Consider the following 22,923-nt stretch of genomic DNA (forward strand, 5'->3'; position numbering starts at 1 on the left):
CTCTCTCCCAATGGGCTCAGTTCCTCATCTGGCCACTGGCTTTATAAGCTCCTCGGCACTGCTGCCACCTTCAGCAAGGGAGGCTCCTACAGAAAGCGACCTCTGCCCGGGATGTTGCTGAGGACAGGATGATGGCCAGACTATACTGTGTGGTAGTCACCCTACTGCTGCTGGCAGAGGTCTCTGGGTTCGAAGAAGGGGCAACCAATCCTGGGGTTGTGGCCAGAATCACCAGAAAAGGCCTTGCATATGGTAAGGGGGGGCGGGTGTCAGCCATTCCTCTGGTGTCCACTGTTGCCCACCAGAGTGGTGTGGTAACCAGGACAAGCGACCACAGGCTGGGATTCTGCCCCTGCCTGGCTCAGAAGCCTTGGATATGTCCCCCTCTGGGCTTCAGTTTCCTCGTCTTGAGTATCAGAGGTGAGGGACGGGACTAGACCAGCATTTTCCCTAGGGGGTCCGTGGACCACCCTGGAATTGCCGGGACATATGTTAAAATACAGATTCCAAATATCCGTCTCCTGTCAACTGAAGCTAGGCTTGGGAATCTGCATTGTGAACATATGGCCCTGGCAACAGTGAAAAACCTGAAGGTTTGACCACGCTGTAGGGAATGCATCCTCAAAAGCCTCACCATATTGTATCATTGCTTCCACGATCTTGTTGATCGACATAGATAAATAACACCCGCCATTTATCTGGCACTTTGAGTTCATGATCTAATTTAATTCTCACGCTCCGGTTGGTATCATCACTATGACCATTGTACAGTTGGGAGGAAGGAGTCTCAAGGAGTTTAAGGGTCTTGCTTGGGAGCACACCAAGAGGAAATGGCAAGTCCTACATTCAATCCCTGTCCGTGTGATTTCAAAGCCCGGCCACTCGGCTGTTGGACTTGGCTGCTTCCCACGGCATGAGCTGACTCCCACTATTTCCCCTCAGCCCGCCAACTCGGAGTAGCCATCCTGAAGAAGGAGCTGTCCACAATCAAATTGCCTGATTTCTCAGGAAGCTTCAAAGTCAGCTGGATTAAAACTGTGAGCTATGACTTTTACAGGTAAGGTCTCTATTCTCCACCGTAGGGGCAGTGGAGGAGGCAGAATGGGGGCCTGGGTTCCTGCGGGAGGGGGATAAACATGGAATCATCACTTGGATTAAAGGCAAAAGGATCATGACCAACTCTTGTGGAGCTTCTGGAAGGTGCTATATGTCTCTTGAATCATCAGGATGGGAGGGAGAGCCTTGGAAGCCATTCACAGGCCCGGAGGTCAGTCCTGCAGAAACTAGCCCTAGATTTTTGCTCTGCCAGAGACCCCTGGCTACTCTCCTGATTCCCCAGATGAGGGACCTGCTTGAGACACACTATCCATCCCTCCAAAGCCTTTTAAGGGTCTGTAATGAAGGACTTTTAAGCTTTTCTGGAACCTGTTCGGACTTTATTTGCATACTGCTTCTTGAGGATAGCATCCACACATAACCCTAGTGAGGAATAAAGCAGCTGGCCTCCTGGTCCTGGTGAACCAGTCCCAGCTCCTCCTCTCCCTCCTCATAAGGCCTAACTGACCTTAATCTCCCTGTAGCTTTTACACAGTCCATCTTAGAGTCTTCACACCTTACTCTTTCTTTAGCCATTCCTTGATTACATGGATTTTTCTTCCCCAGGCCCCAGTGGGTCCATAATAGGTTTTTGGGGATCATTTATTCATCCCTGATAGAAAAGGCTCCCTCTTGGAATCTTCCCAAAGTCTCTCAGGATAATTTCCTGAAGGCAGTGAGCAAAAAAGAGCTACTTTAAATTTGCGCACACACACACACACACACACACACACACACACACTACCCAGGCCATGGCACTTAGAGGTCAAGGGCCCTTCCCACAACCCTAGAGCATCCCTTGCTTCTAGTTTTCACATTAGGCCACCGTGGTTTGTTAACACGTCCAGATCTACCACCAGCTGTGAGCTCTTCAAGGGCAGGATTTCAATGGATGTTTGTTGAGTGAACTAATGAGGGTTGATGCAGCAAGAGCCACAGACTCAAATGGCCACAAGGAGGGGCTGATGCAGATGAGTGTACCAGGCAGTGTGACTATACCCATCAAGGACCAGCCAAAAAAGCAGAATCCACATGAGGAAATTCAACGGGGGGAATCTAATACAGGGAATTTTCCTGAAAGGTGTTAGAACAACCAAAAAGCCAAATAGGGAACAGTGAAGCAGCCCAGAAATTAGCAACAACAGAAAGTCACTAACAACTCTAGAGCCAGAGCGTTTGCTCGGAGGACTAATATGTGCCTGGCTTTTCTGGGTTTGATATTCTGCCTTCTTCCCCAGACTGACGATCCATCGCTTCGAGCTCAGGAACTCGGATTTGAGGCTACGCCCAGGGCAGGGGGTCAGAGCATCCCTATCCAATAACTACATGTTTGTCAGTGGGAACTGGAAGGTGAAAAAGGCTTTCGTGTGAGTAGTACTTGGGTTAGGATGTCTCTCAGACAATCAGTCTACAAAGGAACCAAATCTGACCATCTCCACGCCTCCATTTATTTATCTGTAAAATGGGATTAATAATAACTCACCTTATTGATGCAGCTGTGGATTAAGTAAAATAACAGATATAAGGCATTTAGCAGTTTGCTTTTCTGGCACACAGGAGATGCTTAATAAATGCTGGCTGCAAAGTAGAGGCTCTGTTAGGATACACAGCTACTTAGAAGGGAACTGGAGACTGGTCTTTTTGCTTCTCTTCCTGGAGGTGACTGATTATACACCATTTGCTTCCCATAACTCCCAACCAGCACCCTAGATGGTACTTTAGATGTGAATGTGGATGGCATTTCCATCTCAGTCTCTCTGAACTTGGGCAAGGACCAGTCTGGACGGCCCACTGCCTCTGTGGCCCACTGCCGCAACTCCATTGGCCACATCAGCGTTGACATTTCTGGACAACTAAGGTAAGCAACTCCATGCACTTGCTGGAGATTGTCAGAGACGCCTCGGCATCCAGCTCACCCAGGGATGCTCCTGATGGGGCATAAGAGCAAGATTTAAGGTGCATCAAGATCAGAGGTCAGCCAACTAAAGGCCTACAGGCCAAACCAGTCTGTGTCATGTTTTCGTAAGTAAAGTTACTGGAGCATGGCCACGCTCATCGGCTCACATGCCGTCTGTGGCTGCTTTAGTCTACAACAGCAGAGTGGGGTACCTACAACAGAGACCATGTGGCCTGCAGAGCCCAAAATATTGACTGTCTGGACCTTTAAGAAAAAGTCCGCTGGGGCGCCTGCGTGGCTCTGTCGGTTGAGCATCCGGCTCTTGTTTTTTGTTTTCAGCTCAGGTCATGATCTGAGGGTTGCGAGATTGAGCCCTGCATCGAGCCCCATGTCAGGCTCAGCGCTCAGCACAGAGTCTGCTGGAGATGTGCTCTCTCCCTCTCCCTTTGCCCTTCCTGTGGTGGTAATAGCTCCCTACTGTCGGGTGGGGGGCAAACAGAACAAATAGCCAATTGCCTCTTTGCTGGACATGTATTTGCTGGGTGACTGTGTTGCGGGGAGAAATGTCAGCAGAAAGGTGGGGCCCTCTAATCCTGTCAGTTTCAGGGGAATTTATATTTTGGGGAACCCAGAGACTTAGCTGCGCATTTACTCAACTGACAAATGTTTTCGGCACAATACTAGAGCCTTTGAACTTAAGGCTGACATTTGGAAAAGGAAACTTTTAGTGGAGACTGGATAGCTTGAAACCACTGTGTTGTTTTAACTGGGTGAGCATAATGTCCCATTTCTCAGAAACAAAGCCATGAAATTCTGTGTGGTTAACACACACACACACACACACACACACACACACACACACACAGTGGAGACGGACACAGTGGGGCCAGAAAAACATTTTTGCTCGTTTGTTAGGGTGGTCATAGTTGCATAGTTGGGTGCTATTGCTATGGACACAGAAGCATGAACACCCAGGGTCTTGACCAAAACAGGGAATTGCTAGCCTTAGTCATCCAGTTAACAAATATTTATTGATGCCTATTATTTGTCAGATCCTGAGCTGAATGTTAGGAATATAAGACGATGCAAAAGAGACAGGGTCCCTACCTTGGTGCAATGTATATTCTAGTGGGGGAAGGAGACATAAAGTATTGTAATATATATTGAATTACCTTCAACATAGTTGCGATAACATGCTTATAAAGAGAGAGTCCAGATGTTATGAATGTAGAGGGTTTACTTAACATTTGGAGCAGAGACAGTTTCTTCAAGGAAAGGATATCTGAAATGAGCCTTGAATTTTAGCACAAGAGGAGGAGAGGAGAGCTTCTCTGGTGCAGGAAGAAGCATGTGCAAAGATCCTGAGGCATGAAAAGCCTGGGCTTCCCAGGAAGCAAGCAGAGGTCAGTGTACCTGATGGGGTGGTGATTAATTAGAAAAAGTGAAGAGAATAGTCAGGAGCCAAACTCTAGTCTTTATCCTGAAGTGAGGCAGCAGGAAGCCACTGGAGGATTTTAAGAAAGGCAGGGATATAATCAGATTGGCTCCAGTAAAAAAATCACTTCCTTTAGAGGAGATTAGAGCAGGGCAGAGTGAGTAAAGGGAGACCCGAGAGGGGAGAGGCAGTTGTCCAGGCAAGAGATGATGATGCTCCAGGGGCAGGTGATGGCAGCAGAGGTGGGGGGAAGTGCCTGTGGCAGATTTAGAAGATTGGACTGAATTTGGGCAACAAGAGGAGGAATGGGGCCAGAATGACTTTATGTAGCCTGTGATCCATGGAAAGTTTCCTACCGCTTCAATCTGTTCTACTTTAGCTCAATGTTGGAAGGGTATCCAGAGATGTTGGAGGGGACAGACTTTTCTAGAAGCAACACCCCCACCCACAGCTGTCAGGGACTCCAGCCATGGTCTCTAAAGTCGGGGTCATTCAGACCTACCCAGGGTCCAACATTCAGCCAGTCTATGAGTCTTGGGCTGGCTCAGGGCACAGAACCCTGGAAAGTTCAAGATGTTTTCTGCAGAACCCCAGAAAATACCTGTGTCTAATTTTACTGCATGTATTTATAATATACATACATTTATAATACACATCACTCAATCAGCAAGTATGGAACAGTAAAGAAAAATTTGTGGGAGAAGAAAATTTTACCAGACATAATTCCACTAACTTAGTTCACTTATTTCCCACAACCTCTTACCCTCACCCCAGTTGAGAACAGTGTGCAGTGTCTGTTCTGGGCCATGATTCTCCCCGAGTGCTATCTGTGGTGGGGAAGAGTGTCTGAGGGCAGCTTTACCTGAAGTGGGTTAGACTCACATCATGCGCTCCATGAGCTTATTCACCAGCATCCCCTCAACACCTAACTCAGTGCTCAGCTGGTTGGAGGAGCTCAGTAAATGTTTGTTGAATGAATGAGTGAGTGACTACTTGCTAAACTGCCAGGTAGGTTGTTCTGTGGATTTTGTAGGTTATAAAGAATAGGCCTGACTCCGCTTCGTTCTCTTTAATGAGGTATAAATGACATGCAGCACCACAGTAGTGTCAGGTATATGACACAATGATGGGATACTTGTAGACATTGTGAAATGATTAACCACAACAAGTCGCATTAACATCTGTCACCAGGGGCGCCTGGGTGGCTCAGTCATTAAGCATCTGCCTTCGGCTCAGGTCATGATCCCAGGGTCCTGGGATCGAGCCCCGCGTCAGGCTCCCTGCTTGACGGGAAGCCTGCTTCTCCCTCTCCCACTCCCCCTGCTTGTGTTCCCTCTCTCGCTGTGTGCCTCTCTGTCAAATAAACAAAATCTTTAAAAAAAATAAAAATAACATCTGTCACCATGCATAGTTACAAAATTTGTTTGTTGTGATGAGAACATTTTAAGATCTACTCTTAGCAACTTCCAAATATGCAATACAGTATTATTAACTGTAGTCACCAGGTTGTATATCACATCCCCAGGACTTATTTATGTATAACTAGAAGTTTGTACCTTTTGACCTCCTTCACCCATTCTGGCCCCTGCCCCTGCAACCACAAATGTGTTCTCTGTATCTATGAGCTTAGTTGTTGTTGGGTTTTTTTAAGATTCCACATATAAGTGAGATCATGTGATATTTGTCTTCCTCTGTCTGACTTATTTCATTTAGCATAATAGCCTCAAGGCCCATCCATGTTGTTGCAAATGGTAAGATATCCTTTTTTTAATTTTTTATTGTTATGTTAATCACCATACATTACATCATTAGTTCTTGATGTAGCGTTCCATGATTCATTGTTTGTGCATAACACCCAGTGCTCCACGCAGAACGTGCCCTCTTTAATACCCATCACCAGGCTAACCCATCCCCCACCCCCCTCCCCTCTAGAACCCTCAGTTTGTTTTTCAGAGTCCATCGTCTCTCATGGTTCGTCTCCCCCTCCGACTTACTCCCCTTCATTCTTCCCCTCCTTCTATCTTCTTCTTCTTTTTTTTTCTTAACATATATTGCATTATTTGTTTCAGAAGTACAGATCCGTGATTCAACAGTCTTGCACAATTCACAGCGCCCACCATAGCACATACCCTCCCCAATGTCTATCACCCAGCCACCCCATCCCTCCCACCCCCCACCACTCCAGCAACCCTCAGTTTGTTTCCTGAGATTAAGAATTCCTCAGGTAAGATATCCTTTTTTATGGCTGTCTAATATTCCTCTCTCTCTCTCTGTGTGTGTGTGTGTGTGTGTGTGTGTACCACATTTTCTTTATCCTTTCATCCATTGATGAACACTTAGGTTGTTTCCATACCTTGCTTATAATAATGTTGCAGTGAACATGGAGTTGCAGAGGTCTTTTCAAATTAGCATTTTCATTTTCCTCCAATAGCTACCCAGAAGTAGAATTGATAGATCATATGGTAGTTTTATTTTTAATTTATTGAGGATCCTCCACACTGTTTTCCATACTGGCTGCACCAGTTGACATTCCCGCTAACAGCGGGAGAGAGAGTTCCCCATCTGGTTGGGTCCCTTCATGGGATAACATGGGGGAAGTTCAGATCCATGGGTAGCCCTCTGTTTGGGAGTCCTAGTTAATCATAAAGTGAATCCTGATCCTCCTTCCTCTTTCTTCCAGCTGGATCCTGAACCTCCTCCATAAAAGAATTGAAAACAATTTCAAAAATATCTTGGAACAAAAGGTAAACAGAAGGATAAGTAGATTTGTGATTAATACAAGGATCATTGGCAATTACATATTTGATATTTGGAAACAGCCTTGTCTCTTAAATACGCTGTCAATTGAATTTGCTTAGTAAAACTTGCTTCATTCATGGTGCAAAGGCCAACTTCAAGGCTTTCCCAAGTTTGTATGACCACATATGCTAAATTGGCATTTGGAACTGGCAGAGTGTTTGATATCTAGCTGTAGATAATGTTACAGAGATACAGAGAAGTGACTTTGAATCCTTCTCTCACACCATACACAAAATCAAGTCCAGGTGGTCTAAGGATTTAAATGCCGAAACAAATCCAAAACTTCTTAGGAGAAAATCTATGATATCTTTCTCACTTTGAGGAGAGGAAAATATTTCTTAAATAAGACTAACCCCCCCCAAAAAAAATACACAATATTGAGAACAATAGTGGGGCTGGCCTCTCACCTCTGGAAAAAGGCTTGGAGGCAAAGAGTGCCTCTTCCATTTGCCTAGTGTGTATGTTTGGGCACAGTGATGGACCCCCTGGAGCCTCACTCTACTCATTTGTAAAATGGGGACAAGGACCCCTACCTTGAAGGGGGCTGGCAAGGATTTGATGCAATAACCACTTAGCAGCACCTGGCACACAGGCTGTGCTCAGAGCACTCACCAGTACTGCAGAGTCATTTCTCCACCACATTTCACCTCCTAGAATCTTCGCTCTTGAGCACATGGGTTCTGCAGTCATGGGTTTAAATCTCAGCTCTGCCCCTTTGCTGGCTGTGATGCCGTGATTAACTGGCTTACCCTCTATGAGCCTTGGGATTCTTGTCTGTAGAACAGGAATAATGACGGCATCTACCCTGCAGGGCTGTTGGGAGGACTGTATGACATCATACACACAGGCCCTGACGAGTGCCTCATACAGAGGAAGGGCAGAGTCAATGGCGCAAGGTTATTTGCATTGTCATGTATGCACCAGTAACCCTGGGCAACAGGCTGAGGCCAGAGGCAAGCTGTGGTCTCTGCCCTACAAATATAGGAAACATGGTCCAGAAAACTCTGGATGCCATGTGTCCAGGAGGGGATGGGGTGGGTGTCAGAGAGGCTGAGCCCGAGGAGTGGTCAGTTTCAGGGGATGGGGGCACTGACTATGGCCCTCATGGGGCTGAGAGTGCGAAGAGAGCCATGAAGAGAGAGAGGACCTCTGACCAGGGGACGTGGGGTGATGAAGTCAGGCCCCCGAAGGGCTGGTGGCCTGGGTGGTGCTGCCCTTACCTTGTGCCCCAGGAGAGGCCAGGTCAGGCCCACCTAACACAGGCTGGCTTGGTGTTTGCACAAAACGTTGGTTCCCAAAGTGGAGAAGCTTCCCCCAAAAGAAGTGTTGATTTTAAGTGATGTGGAGCTTTGGTACTGCATCATGCAGAATGACAGAATGAACAAGCCATCGCCTTTGCAATCCTTTTTCTCTTTCTTTTTACACCAAAGAGAAAGTCTCAGTTTGGGGCCGATGTATCCTAAACACTTTTAACAAAAAAGGGGCATTATCCAACTAGGCAACCCTATCTAGCCTGGCTTCCAGGACGCTTTTTCAGTCCTTTGTATTATTTTTACCCCCAGTTATATCGTGTTTATGCCAAGGGATGACAGTTTTCTGTTGACGAGTGATATGAAGTTCCTGTACTTTTTAAAAAAAAATTTTTTAAGATTTTATTTATTTGACACAGAGAGAGACAGCCAGAGAGGGAACACAAGCAGGGGGAGCGGGAGGGGGAGAAGCAGGCTTCCCATAGAGCAGGGAGCGTGATGTGGGGCTCGATCCCAGGACCCTGAGCTCATGACCTGAGCCGAAGGCAGACGCTTAACGACTGAGCCACCCAGGCGCCCCAAGTTCCTGTATTTTTTATTAAATGAATGTGATTTTTTAAAGGCCACTGGACGTTAAATAGTTGGCACGTAAGTGAATAGGTGAGAAAGATAAAGTCATAGAGATGGTATAGGAATAGCTGAAGTTAGGAAATCACCAGACAGGGGCCTTCTGGGATCTCCCAAGCCAGAACTCTTGATGTACAGAAGAGCAAGCATGTTGGTGGCCGGCTGAGGAACGGGATTCTCACGAGAACTTCTCACGAGTCCTTCTAGCTTTGCTTTGGGGCCCTCTGGTGGCCCTAGTCAGTAAGGCCTGTAGACCAGGCACCACGCTCCTTAGGATGCCTTATTCCCAGATAGCCAGGAGCCTGAACAGGAAGAGGAGAAGGGGCTGAGGAATGAGGTGATGGGGCCTCTGGTTCAAGAGCTGCCTCCTACACCTGGAAACTCTCCAGCTTTGCCCCTAGGCTCTCTAATAAATGCGCTTATGTGCTATATGTCTTGCCACTTAGCTGCCAAGATATTGAACTGAGGACCATGACAATAGCAGACCCCAGAGCAGTGCCAACTTGGCCACCATTCACTTGTAATGTGGGTTCCAGAAAAGTCTAGGCACTTAAGCTGGGCCCATGTATGTAGCCCAGCCCGAATGGGACAGTGACCAAGCGCTGTGTGTTGACGGAGGTAGTGGCCCCTTCTCCCTTTCGACCTGCTCTTCCACCCCTCACACACCTGCCTACAGGGTGAGGAGAAAAGCTGGGTTTCTTGGAGGGCGGTGGGGGAGGGGCAGGGCCCAGAAGAGAGGGAGAAGGGAACTCACCTGACTTTCTCCCCCACTTTCGGCAGATCCGCGAAATGGTCAGGAAGTCAACCACCTCTCACCTGGAGCCCTATCTCCGGACTCCGCCAGGTTTGGAGGCCCCCTCCTTTCTCTGGGTGCCATCAGATGCCATGACACCTGTTACTCCCAGACCCATGACCACCATCATCTCAAGAGCCCCAGGAGAATTTTCCCCATGGAGTACCTCTCCATCCCATGGAACTGGATATGGGGTGACCACCTCTCTTGGAGGTCTGTTCTGGAGGTAGGGGAGTAAGGCGACTGAGTATCGTGACTCGGAAACATGCTGGGAGCGCGAGGTAGGCAGAGGATGACAAGCATATGGGAGAAGCACCTGTTGGCTCTTTCCTGGCTGCTTTAACAAAACAGGGATGCTCTGAAATCCCTGCGGAAGGCCAGGGATCCTCCCAGCCCTGTCCCTCTGGCTGCCACAGGGACCTTTTACAATCACACATCAGGTCAGGTCTCCCCCTGCTCTTGGAACCCATCGAAGACTCCTCTGACTCTCAGAACACTGAGCCCTGCTTCGAGTGACAAGGCCTTGCATGGTCCGGCAATGTGGCCGGCCACACAGTCCCTATATGCCTCCAATATTGCTAATTCCTCTAATACACCCTCTATGCTTCCACTCTGGTCCTACAGCTACCAGACCTTTACATATGTCATTCTTTCTGCCAGGAATGTCCTTCCCCCACATCCACCACCCTTCACCCAGTCAACACCCACTCCACCTTCAGATCATCCTTCAGATCACAGCCCAAGCAACACTTCCTCTGACTCCCTGTCCGAATCAGGTTGCATTCCCCACCCCCTGTTATATGGCTGACATCATCCTATGGATTTATGCTATCCAATAGAGTTGCTATTTTACATTTATTTGCTCAAGTATTTGATTGTCTTTTCCTTTCCTCCCTATCCCCCACACCCTGGACTCTCAAAGGACAGGGATTCTGACTATCTCACTCAGCTGTTTCATCAGCCCCTTACATTGTGCCTGGCATATAGCAGGTGTTCAGTAGATACTGAATGAATGAGTGGATGAATACAGCACTCTCTTTGTGACTGAAGGTACCATAGATCAGCCCCAGCCCCATTTCCATTCTCCAAAGACAACAGTCCATGTGAAAGGAGAGCCCAGGAATTGTGCGGTACACAACTCACTCAACTGTGTTTGACTGCCCTATTCATAACACTTCTCTTTCCTGTTCCACAGTTAGCTCAAGGATTGATCAGGTTGCCGGCATTGACTACAGTTTAGTAGGTGCTCCCAAAGTGACTTCTCAAGTCCTAGACACACCCTTCAAGGTAAGCTGCTGTGGAGAAAGGACCTTGGAGCTAAAGACTGGCAGAAAATCAGTCCTACCTCCCAGAGTTGGCTCCTACCCTCCTTCCCTAATCCATCTGCCCCTAAAGTTCCCATCCCTGGCCAGTGCCTACACCAGCAATAGGAAACTAATATGCCCCCTCTTTATTTCAGTCTCTTCCACAGTTCCCTGGTGGCTGAGCAGGTCCGGGAATGCCATCTTCCTCCAATTTTGTTTACTTAGCAAACACTTAATATGCTTCTTACTATGTGCCAGATGCTGAATATTTGTACAAACGTTCACTTATATAAATTTTATGCCACCTCTATGAAATAGAAGCCATTAGCCTCATCCTCATTCTGCAGATGAAGAAGTTGAGGCACGAGGAAGCTAGGGACCTGCTCAAAGTCCCAGCGCTAGGAAGTGACAGTTAATCTCTAGAGTCCATGCTTTCCACCACCAGGCCACATCCTGAGCCCTGGAGAGCACAACACGTACCTCCCCAGCCGACACTGTAATGGGGGTTTCAGGCAGCTGTCAGGGTCTAAATGTTGTGGGACCGGAAGTGGGCCCCAGGTCCACATTCTAGAGAGGAACCACCACCTGGACCACCGTGCAGGGCACAGGAGGCTTCCCCAGGCTTGCCCTAGATGCCTCTTCTTGGCACTCTCTCTGGTAGGAACCTTGGGAGGGCAATGTGTCCTTCTGTCTCCAGGGTGAATTCTTTGGCCAAAACTGGCACTCCCCAGCCCCCTTCGATGCTCCGCCCATCAGGCTGCCCGAGAAACATGACCACATGGTCTACTTTGCTGTCTCTGAATATGTCTTCAACACAGCCAGCCGGGTTTACCACCAGGCTGGGCTCATGAACTTCACCATCCAAAACCACCACGTGAGTAGGGGAGGGAGAAGGCTGGAGGCGGGGGGGGGTTGGTGGAATCCCATGAGAGAGCATCAGGCTGGACCATAGACCAAGCTTGGGGGTTTTCAGGAGCCAGGGAAAGAATGTATAATCTGAAGCCTGACAAATATGTGTTCAAATCCAGGCTGTGCATGTGGATCCCAACAGTGCCTAGTCCCCAGGGATTGTGTGAGAGATTGTCTGATGAGAGCTTGGTGTCTGATGCACGATACATATTAGCTATTATCGGCAATACTTTAAAAAACTACAACAGGCTCTGCGGTATCCTATCAGGTCCTCCAAGCAGCAGATGCCAAGGCGGCACTAGACTTGGAAGAGATGGAGTAGGGGAGCACCCGCGAAGGATAAAGGGGAGAGAAAGGAGGAGTGGGAGGGGAGTCCTGAAACCGTGGAGGAGAGGGAAGGCAAGCACACTGGGTAGAAGGGCCGCCCCGCAGGTCTGAGAAGGCTCTGCTCAGCTGAGGGAGGGCACAGAGCAGAGCCTGCTGCTCAGAGGAGCTCCGGAGCAGGCAGAAATTGGACGAGCCTGGCTCCAGGCTAAAATCCCGTGCGTGATCTTTCCAGCCTGACCACAGGCAATTGCAAAGTTTTGACCTGGCGGGTCCTCCCGGACTAGATGTGCTGCCAGGCCAGTGCTCATCAGTGTCTGGAGGGAGCTGTGGTCAAGGACTCAAGCCTCTGCCCCATCCCCTCCTCAGACTGGGGCTGGCGGTGCTCTTAGGCTTATCTGCATGCCAACCCTAGACACCTCGTTCAGAGGCCTCCTTAGGGGTGGGGCTAGTGGGGGCTCCCCAGATGAGACTGCTCTGGTGCCTCTGCTGAGATCCCCTGGCTGGGTCCTGGAGGACAGCTTTCTCCAGTCTGACTCGGTACTCAGCCCTATGCTACTAGCCCTCCTCGCCCTGGGTCCATAAAACAGCAGGAGCCTTTTCTCTGGGGCTCCTCTGGCAATATGGTGACCCCCCTCCTCCCCTCTGCTGATGCATCTGACCTCACGGATGCCAGGCCACAGGGGAAATGGAGTAGTGGGGGCCGGTACCCTTTCCTGTTTAGCCTCTTGCTTACACTATCGTGGTAAGTGGATGAGGGCTTGTGACTTTCAGTTTGGCTCATAGTCTTGATCCTGCCCGTGATCTGACGAAATTCTCCAGCGCTACACCCCGGCTGTGCTCAGTCAGGGGCTGGAGGCTGTCTGGAAGAGCGAGGCCCCAGCATGAATGGCTGTCAGCCAACTGCCCTTCTCGCAGGGGACCCCCCCCGAAGGGAGGTCTGAGCCATGCACCCCCACAGCCAAGCACTATAGGAGCAGCCCAGCTAAAGAGGGGATCTTGAGGGAGGAGGGGTCAAGGAAGGTGGGCTCTGTGCAGGTGCAGGCAGGGCTTGCCAAGCTGGGAGATCAGCAAGTCAGAGGGGCGGGTTGAGAACAGCACCAGGAGAGAGGGTTTTTGGGGGGGCAGACACCAGGAGAGAAGTTTGGGGGGCAGCCATATCTGGAAGTAGATTCAATCCAGGTTGTGGTGGTTATGAGCTCTCACTGGCTCTTGAGGGGAGCATCCTAAGAAATAATAAATAGCAAAAGCAGACAGTAACTAAGTATTTACTGAGATTCCAGGCACTGCGCTTAGCGCTTTACCCATGCACTGTCTCATTCAATCCTTGCCCATGCTGCATGGTGAGTGCTATGATTATCATCCCCATTTTACAGATGCAGAACTTAACAAAGCTTGCCAACAAGCAGTCAGCTAAAAAAATGGCGGGAGTAGTATTTGAACCCAAGCTGTCTAACCTCAAAGTCCACATCTCTAGCTACCATGTCCTGCATCTCAAGTAGCCTCTTGCTTCTACTGCAGATTCCCCTGGACTCTCCAATCCACCTGCACACCAGCTCATTCCGGGCCATTCATTATTCCTCAGGTAAGACCTCTGAACACTCATCACAGAGAATTTGACCTAGACCAAATGTGGAGATTGTAGTTGCACATCAGTGAGCTGTGCAGAGACTTTTCTCCTGCCCTCCCCCTGAGCCTCTGCCCTCTTTCTCCAGCTGGCTAGGTTGTACCCCAATATGGAGCTAGAGCTTGAGACATCACCTGAATCAGCTCCATTCCTGATGTTCACCTCTGGGAGTGTGACCCTCCTGCCGGTGATAGACATCCAGGCCTTTGCTCTCCTGCCCACCTCCTCTGACCGCAAGCCACTCTTCCAGCTCAGGGTGGTAAGTCTGATCTCTGGGTTACATCTGCCATTGGGTAAGCCCCTCTCTCCACTGAAGGACTGGGAGACTGACTTCTGCCTGCCCGCAGAGTGAGGGAAACTTGCATTCCTGGCCAGAACAACCAGGCTTCCCAAGGGCAGGCAAGAAAATCCTGAAAGGAAGAGAGAAAATGTAGATCAGCCAGGGGCCTCCGGATCTAAGGAATAACATGATGATGAGCTCCCTGGGGTTTCTTTTTGCCCTGCATATTCCAATTTGGGGCAACCCAGAAACACCAACAGGCATGAACAAAAAACAGCCCCAATAACATCCTCCTCTCTCTAGCCAAAGGACCAAAAAAGGGGCAACCTAGTAAGATAGAAAACTTGTAGACAATCAATAACTGTGCTACTAAAGACAAACACCAGAGAAAAAGCTATGGCCCTAACCCCACCCAGGCCAGTAAAGCCTGACTGGGGATCTGAGACTTACACTGGCATGAAGCTGTAACAATATGCCCCGACATCCCGGCTGGGGGTGTCAGTGGAACAGAGAAAAGAACAAATTAATTAAGATATAGAACAAAAGAAATTACCCAATCTGAATGAATAGCCTGAAAAAATGAACAGAGCCTCAGGGACCCATGGAAGTACAGCAAAAGATCTCATCCTCCTGTCCTCAGAGTCTAGGAGGGGAGAAATTGGGAGTGGCTGGAAAAAGTACTCAAAGAAATAATGTCCATCATCTGGTTCAACCCCACCCCTCGACAGGCCAGGCTTCATCCTCACACCCAGCTGTCAATTGGTGGTGTCTTTAAAGTTCCCTAAGGCTCAGGGACTCTCTACTTCTCTTAGTAGCATGCTTCAAAGCTCAGTCATGCTTACTGGTGGACGGCCTCCCTATTAGAATGTTCTGTGTCTTTAGCTTGAGCTTATTTACCCCTCTTGATGCTTCCATTATAATCTCTAAAACCTTAGCTCATCTTTCCTAAAGTTAGCTGTGGGGCCACCAACATGCTACATCCTCAGCCCATAATCCTTGGGTAGCTGCTTTTCACCCACATGTCCCACATCTGGCTGTGGTTTCTATTTCTGAAGATCTGTCTCCTGGACTGGGAGCCAACAAGATTTCTACGTCCCCTGAGAGTCTGGGTTATCCCCTTTTCTTTGCTAGACAACGAACATCTCTGCCACCATCAGTGTGAACTTCGATAAGATTGTTGGTTCAGTGACCACAGGAGGGTTAGAGGCCACGGGCAAGGGGAGGAAATGGGGTAGGTTGGGGATAACCCAGCAGGGACCAGAGCATCTAGTCTGTTCTCTGATAAGGTTGGCATTGACCCTTGCGGACAGAGATCTCCACCGGGGCTGGCTTATCCTCTAATCTGTGTGCCCCTTTGGAAAGGCATATTGACAATGCCTCAGTGGAGGAGCTGAACTTCTGCAAAGGTATTACTGAGGAGCCATAATTTGGTTGGAAGACATGGGGCTTTGCGAGGACTTTATATATAAGATTGAGAAAAACCTGTCAGTACTGCATATCAGAAAGGGAGGAGATTTTAGCTGGAGGATTAAAGGTGCCCCCCGAGCCACCCCTTGCTGCCCGGACACCCAGTCAGCAGGCACATACTCAACCAGGGAGCCAGTGGGCGGGAGGGACTATACCGCCAGGGGGTATAGGGACTATACCCCTTCTCTGGGGCCCTAACCTGTGCCCCGTGTCTCACCCACTCTGGGTGCTGCCCCTGGCTGAGGAACAGGTGCAGTGGGTGAAGAGGAATTAGTCAGAGGAACTAATTCCTGGCCTCAGGTTTAGATACCTGTTGGCTGAGAGAGTGCACTGACTCCATTAAAATGATCATCTCCTTGAGAGATCTTTAAAAAGAGAAGCTAATGTTGAGCTTGTGGGCATTTTCTGGAGGTCCCAGAATTTAAGTTTATGCCTCAGCCTGGCTTGGGGGTATGCAGTATCTGAGAGGACAGCAGAGAGCTTGGACTATGGAGAGACAGCAAAATGAGGAGGACATAGAAGGACCTCACAAGGTGGTTTTATCAAGGAATTAGCAAAACTACTCTGCCCCATGAGCAGAGAGCAAAAGATCGGTCCAGGGCAGTTATAATCCCTGAACAAGGGAGCCAGGCCAGCAGCCAAGAGGATCAGCGGGGGGAATTCAGGTTTGGCTTCTATAGTGACAACACCAGAGGTCCCCTGGTGTTGTCCTCCGCCTTCCTTCCCTCCAGCGGGTACCAGCTGTTTGCCAGCATCACGCAGGGGCTCTCCCTCCTTTTGTTATTGTCTATTCCCACATTATGCAAATAATGCGTGCTCATGGCATGGAAATTGCAAAAGTATTTAAAAAAATCCCTCATAACCTTGCCACATAGAGACTATCACCACTAATAGTTTCATGTTTCCTTCCAGCCTTTTTTTTTATACACTTTTACATCATTGGACATACAGAGCACGACTTTTTGCATCCCACTTTTTCCAGTTAATATTTACACCATCCTAATGCATTTCAGTTATTGAAGATGCTCAGCAACCATAAGTTGCAACAATGTCAGTCACTTCTTCTTAAATCTGTTAGATGCACAAGCACCCCATTGCAGAGGAACCCTTGGGCGCCCAGCCCCCAGAAATGGCCTTGCCCGTAAACGCTGTACTCCCCACTGGGGTAACTGCGAGGAAGTAGCAGGCTTGGGGTGACTGACCCATGCTTCTCTTTCTCCACGCAGTAAGCTGAAATTGGAACTGAAACACTCCAACATCCATTTCATCAACGTGAGTGCTTTTCTCCCAGCACCTCTTGGGTATCTTCTCCAAACAGGGCTTCAGGGGGCTCCAGGAGAAGCTCCTGGAGCTTCTCCCTGAGAAGACTGTGCTGCAGTCTTGCAGAAGTGGATGCCATGTCTGAAAGTTAATCATCTGAGAAGGGCACTGTCTGAGGGCTAACGGGGAGACAGGACAGGGACATTAAGAGCACAAGCTTTGAAGGAAGATAGATCTGGGATCTGACACCAGCCATGCCACTTGTTACTGTGCGACCTTGGGAAAATAGCTTAACTTTTCTGAGCCTCAGTTTCCTTGACTGTAAAATGGGAATACACGATTTCTACTTCAACCACTTCCAATGGGAACTGTAACATGAAACAGGGCAATGGATTTAGGAAGACACTTTGACAAAATTCTTCACACGTAGTAAGCTCTAAGTTTATGCTTACTATTGTAATAATAGTGGCCCGGGTGCACAATGCCCTACCCAAAGCCCTCAGGGCTGATGGACTTCAGAATTAAGAATTTATGAGAGGTAATTTGGAGCATGCATGCATCATATGTGATATAACTCTTCCAACAGGATCTGGGGCAGCACTCTATAATCAGACACATTAATACTTCTGCAACAGAATTTAAAAATATCCACACAAAGTGGAATAAAGAAACACTAAATATCCCCATGGCGATTCAGGTCATATTTTTCCATAAAATGAGCTTGTACGTACTGATGGAGAATGAAGTCCAGAGATTGGAGTTGAGGAGATTGTGGATAAGGAGCTGTCTACCTGTGCTGGTGACAGTCACAGTCAACCCGTTTTGTAAGTGGGTTGGCATGTAGGTGTTTCTGGAGGCAGGGGGCCAGCGAGACGTTGTTCCCTCAGACTCCTGTTTTCATGCATGTCTCGTTTGCTCCCTTTACTCTGCCTGCCCCCCACTCCAGGTGGAGCTGATGGAAGCCATCCTCAATTACTATGCGCTCCACACATTATACACCTCTCTCGACGGTAAGAAGAGCTGCTACTGGGGCACCTGGGTGGCTCCGTCGGTTCAGTGTCCTACTCTCTGTTTTGGCTCAGGTCATGGTCTCGGGGTCCTGGGATCGAGCCCCGCGTCCGGCTCCGCGCTGAGCGCAGAGTCTGCTTGGGATTCTCTCTCTCTCCCTCTCCCTCTGCCCCGCCCCCTGCTCGCGCGTGCGCGCTCTCTCTCTAAAATAAATAAAATAAAATCCTAAAAAAAAAGAAAAGAAAAAAGAATAGCTACTACTGACCAGTGCAAATGTTCAATTCTACTCTTTCTGTAGGATTCATGGATCAGTCGGTCAGTCAACAAGCTGAGCCCCTCTTCTGCCCTGGCTAGGGTCCTGGCAATCCGTGAGCCTGCCCTCATAGAGCTTACGCTCTGTTGGGAAGGGAGACATGTAACAGGCAGTGACAAATGCTGTGACAGGAAGCACAGGGGGCTGCAGGAGCTAGGAGGGGGCACTGAACATGACTCCAGGAGGTGAGGGTCAAGTTGAGTCCCAAAGCACAGGGAGTTAGGCCAAGGGAGGAGGGGCATTCCAAGCTGCACCTGGAGAACACCTGGAGTTAGTACCCCTGGGTTCTGGTCCAGGTTAGGTCACTGACTTGCCAGGTGACCTTGATGGAAATAGTGCTTGGCATGGTGGCTGCCTGAGAACCTGGCCGGCCTCCTCCCATGCCAGGGCCTTCTCCGCCCGGCCTCACCATCTGCCTTTTACCACATGAGATAAGAGCAGGGCAGTTGTCCTGGAAAAGACAAAGGGGAGGAGATGGTGGTCCTCGGGTGAGTGTCTGGTCAGAAGCACTGCATGCCCCATCCCAGGCCCCTTTGGCTGGTGGAGGCTGGCTGTCCACATCTGTCCCCTCCTGAAGAAGCTGCGTTTACCAGGCATTCCTCCAACAGAAAACCAGCCCTGAATCCAATAGCCGACCGCATTTCGAAGTAGCCCGCCCTCTCACTGGCCATAAGCGTGTGTCCCCAACCTTCCCTGTCCAACCCGTGTCTCTCTGCTCTTTATCTTCCAGCAAAGCTTGAGGAGGGCTTCCCTCTCCCTCTGCCAAGGACACCCACCTCAACAGTTTGGAGCTTCAAGTCCACGAGGTCAATGAGACGTGGGGTCTGGGTGGGAAGCTCTAAGACCTCCTGGGAGGGCTGCTTCGGGGCTGGTAGCATTAGGGGGAGCCCCTGACTCCTACTCACATCCTGGACCTAGTGCTCATCGGAAAAAATATTTTAAATTTTGGAGCACAGATGGCAAGTGTTGATTGTGTGGAATCTTGACTTCCACATAAGCTCAGTTTCCAGTAATTCAGGTCAATCACATCAACTGAATATCAACAGTGTGCAGGGCCCATTAGCCACGTGTGGCAGGAAGGGGTCAGATTACATGCACCACTTCTGGGTCAATGAGCCAGAAGCTCCTGGGTGGTGTGAGAGTGTCCACGGGGACACCAGCCAGCCTTACCACCCACAGCAGCAAGGCCTGGTCCTGGAGCAAAACTGACCAGGCCTTTTAGGGCAAGCAACACCTCAGGAGCAGGGACAGGGACAATGAGAGTTCACTCTATAACTCCAGAGGTACCAACGTCTTCACTGCCCATAGTATATTCTAAGGTAATCCTGGACTACATCCTCATAAACTAATTATGTGAGGGGAGTAAATTCCGGCAGCACCCAGACGTGCATTGTTCTCCTGGGAGAAACAACTTTTGGAGGGGGACAGTGACATTCATGCGTGTCTTCCAGAAATCAGACTATAGGGAAATGCAAATAAATTCCTGGGGTCAGGCAGCTAAGAGGGACAGTGTTTTCTAAAGGCCTCCCAGGCCTGAAGGCTGGGTTTTTGCCCTGACCTGGTTTTCGGGTCAAGTGAGAACTTGCCTCTCCCACTGAAGCTTTCTCTTTCAGGAAGCCCCTATGCTCCGCGGCTCAGAAAATGATCTTTCTGGTGGGTCCTTTTTGCCTCCTCTCCAGAACTTCTTGCTCTTGGGGGCCAACCTTGATTAGGCTGAACACTGAGGAAGGAGCAGCGTGGCTGGAGGAAGGGACGACACCACAGCTGGGCCTGCCCCTGTCCCTGCCCCTGTAGGGGTCCGAAGGTTGTGGTCACTCTGCCTCCACCCCCATGAGGACCTCCTCCACGTGGACGCTCGTCACCGGGGAGCCTGGGACACCCGAACACACACCTGACCGTGGCATGCCTTCCCCGCCTTTCTCTTCCTCTTTCCTGTCCCCTTCGCAGCTGTCCTTAGCCTTACTCTGGGCAGCCTCTAGAATAAACTTCAGTGAGCCGTGTCCAGTCACCACAGAGCTCAAAGCACCCTGCTCAGCATTCAACATGAGCTTAGTCGTACGTGTCCTTTGTTGTGGTTACAGGAGCAGAAGTGAGACAACGTGCGCTTAGAGCCTTGTGTTGCCGCTTCCTTGGTGCGTAATATTTATCGAGATGGGAGCAGAGACCACCCAGCCGCTATATGAGTTCCACATTTATTCAACAAACCTCGATCTCAATTTGCTAATGATCGTCCGGCACTGGCTTCTGTCTCTGGGCTTGGTGCTGCGGGAGGAGGGGGTCAAAGAGAAGAAAACACATGGTCTCTGTCTTCACCAAGCTTACGGCCGAAAACAGGGGCTGGGAGACTTTTTCTATAAAGGGCCAGAGAGCAGATCTTTTAGGTTTTTACCACACATCTAGTCTCCGTCGGGAATACTCCTCACGGCCACTGTAGCAGAGAACAGCCAGACAGCGAGCGAGTGGGCGTGGCTGTGTCCCAATAAAACTTTGTTTGCAAAAACAGGCAGCAGGCCAGATCCAAGCCGCGGACCACGGTGTGCCCACCGGTGGTCTAGAAGAACACATAGGATTTATGCCGTGAATACAAGCCTGGTTTTCAATTAGGAGATGTGCTAACATATCCTACCTGGGTCACAAGAGTAATAAAGAGCACAAGCTGGAGGCAAGCCTGGCCTGCTTTCAAATCGTGGCTCCTTCTCCTTGGCTCTCCATGATTCACAAAATCTCTCCGAACCCCCGGAATCTTCAGTTTCAATATAGCACAAGCAGTGGCCAAGGACCAGGCCACCCGAAGCCTTCTGCTCAACCTTAAACGTGTCGAATGACTTAGTTGTACTTGTCATTTGACGTCATGACATGGGGAAGGCAGGAGGTTGAAATAAATTATTTGGAAAGTGCTCAGGGCAATTCTTGGCCCGTGCTGCGCCAGATCAATAAACTAGCGCTGTCATCATCATCCACTCCTCATTATTAAAGACCACTTCATATACTAGGAGAGTAGGATGACAGATTTTCAAATTTAAAAAAATCTGTCTTGCACCGTCAACCAAAATCATACCTATGGTGAGATCACAGAGGTGTTGCGTTTTCTATCTTGGAAGGCCCAGGAAATGAGCCAGGAATGTCTGATGACCTTGACCAGGAAAACCCAAGGTGTCTAAAAGTGAAGACGCGAGATGGTCAGCCAGGATGGTGAAAGAGAATGAACCGAAGTGAAACATCATCCTGGAATGCTCAGTTAATTATCAGAGTTATGATTTTCCCTGTAGATTATTCTATCTCCTCTGTTGCCCTAATCATCGGCTGTTGGAGAGCAACTAGCAACTGTCCAGCCTCCTCCTCTGCCCCTTCCTTCTCTGTTTCTCACACCCACTCTCCTTCCGCTGGGGGAGCACAGTTCCAGACCTACCCCCGAGTCATGCCTGCTCCCATCTTCCCCTGTGGGTGTGCAGGGTTGCCACATATGGTCATGCAGGCCGTGCACTACACAGCTCTTGAGAGCACCATTCACATCATGGTCTGTAGCCGAGATGCAGAGATGGTGAGACATGCCATAGAAAAGGCTTGATTTAAGCCAAGGTTCCTCAACCTCAGCATGATGGACATTTTAGGCCAGATAATTCTTTGTTGTGCGGGACCGTCCTTTTACATTGTTGGATGTTTAGCAGCTTCCAGGCCTCTACCCACTAGATAGTGGCACACCACCCCACACACACAATGGTGCCCACCAAAAATGTGTCCAGACATTGCCAAGAGCCCCCTGCGGTGGGTAAAATAGCGCCGTGTTAAGGACCGCTGACAAAGGAAAGATGTTCTCCCAGCATATCCTACTCTGGTGAGAGCCCTATGTTAGCCCATCCTAGGGGAAGACAGAAAGTTCCAGCTTGCCCCAAAGTGGCTGGTCTCACTAATAAAGCCACCGGAGAGTATCTTAAGGGCAAAGCCCTTGTGGATTTTTTCCACCGGAGAGTATCTTAAGGGCAAAGCCCTTATGGATTTTTTCTAGCCCCAAGATGTACTCTAAGTAGAAAATAGCTAAACTTGCTGAGAGCCAAATGTGTGCAAGGCTAAACAGAAATCTAGGTTTTACAAGAAGTGTGGGGGCTCTCCAGGAAGCATGGCCCTGGACCACAATGTTTGTGCCCCTGAAGCATGAAAGCTCCAAAGACACCTGGAGATTTTCTAATTGTCAAAGCTTTATTCATAAACCTGACTTTTTTCATTTAAAAAAAAAAAAAGCTGTCTGCCTTGACTGGGGAGAACGCTTTCAGTTACAGAGATGCCCCAACAGTTGTTGGGATATTGGCCAAAGACAGCATCTAAATGTAAAGGCTGGTTCCTTCAATACCCCCTACGAATATCAGATATGCATCTTATGCCACAAAACTAGGGTGGGAAAAGGTCTCATTTCTTTATGTTGGCTAAATTAAGTATAATCTCCTCTGTGCCCTAATTTATTGAACTATTAGGAAATTCTTCCCCCACTGTTGCTGGATGTCCTTATTCCCTCAGAGACAAGTAAAAGTCCTAGGGTA

At 49.1% G+C, this 22,923-nt stretch overlaps 1 protein-coding gene across 1 annotated transcript; it reads left to right on the plus strand.

Moving 5' to 3' along the window:
• The first annotated feature begins 69 nt into the window (after positions 1-69).
• LOC114203309 (lipopolysaccharide-binding protein-like) lies at positions 70-21,344 on the plus strand. Its single transcript, XM_088026644.1, is given in 15 exon segments — positions 70-252; positions 943-1,057; positions 2,334-2,462; positions 2,798-2,953; positions 7,108-7,171; positions 9,884-9,947; positions 11,092-11,183; positions 11,898-12,074; positions 13,955-14,018; positions 14,129-14,319; positions 15,472-15,539; positions 17,034-17,079; positions 18,014-18,292; positions 18,374-18,449; positions 18,452-21,344. Coding segments are annotated over 15 exon segments (1,698 nt in total). The 5' UTR covers positions 70-128; the 3' UTR covers positions 18,505-21,344.
• Positions 21,345-22,923: the final 1,579 nt, after the last annotated feature.

This window comes from Eumetopias jubatus, unplaced genomic scaffold (assembly GCF_037043125.1).
Source record: "Eumetopias jubatus isolate StellerSeaLion01/CBP00866 unplaced genomic scaffold, mEumJub1_p1.0 scaffold_9, whole genome shotgun sequence".
NCBI lineage: Eukaryota > Metazoa > Chordata > Mammalia > Carnivora > Otariidae > Eumetopias > Eumetopias jubatus.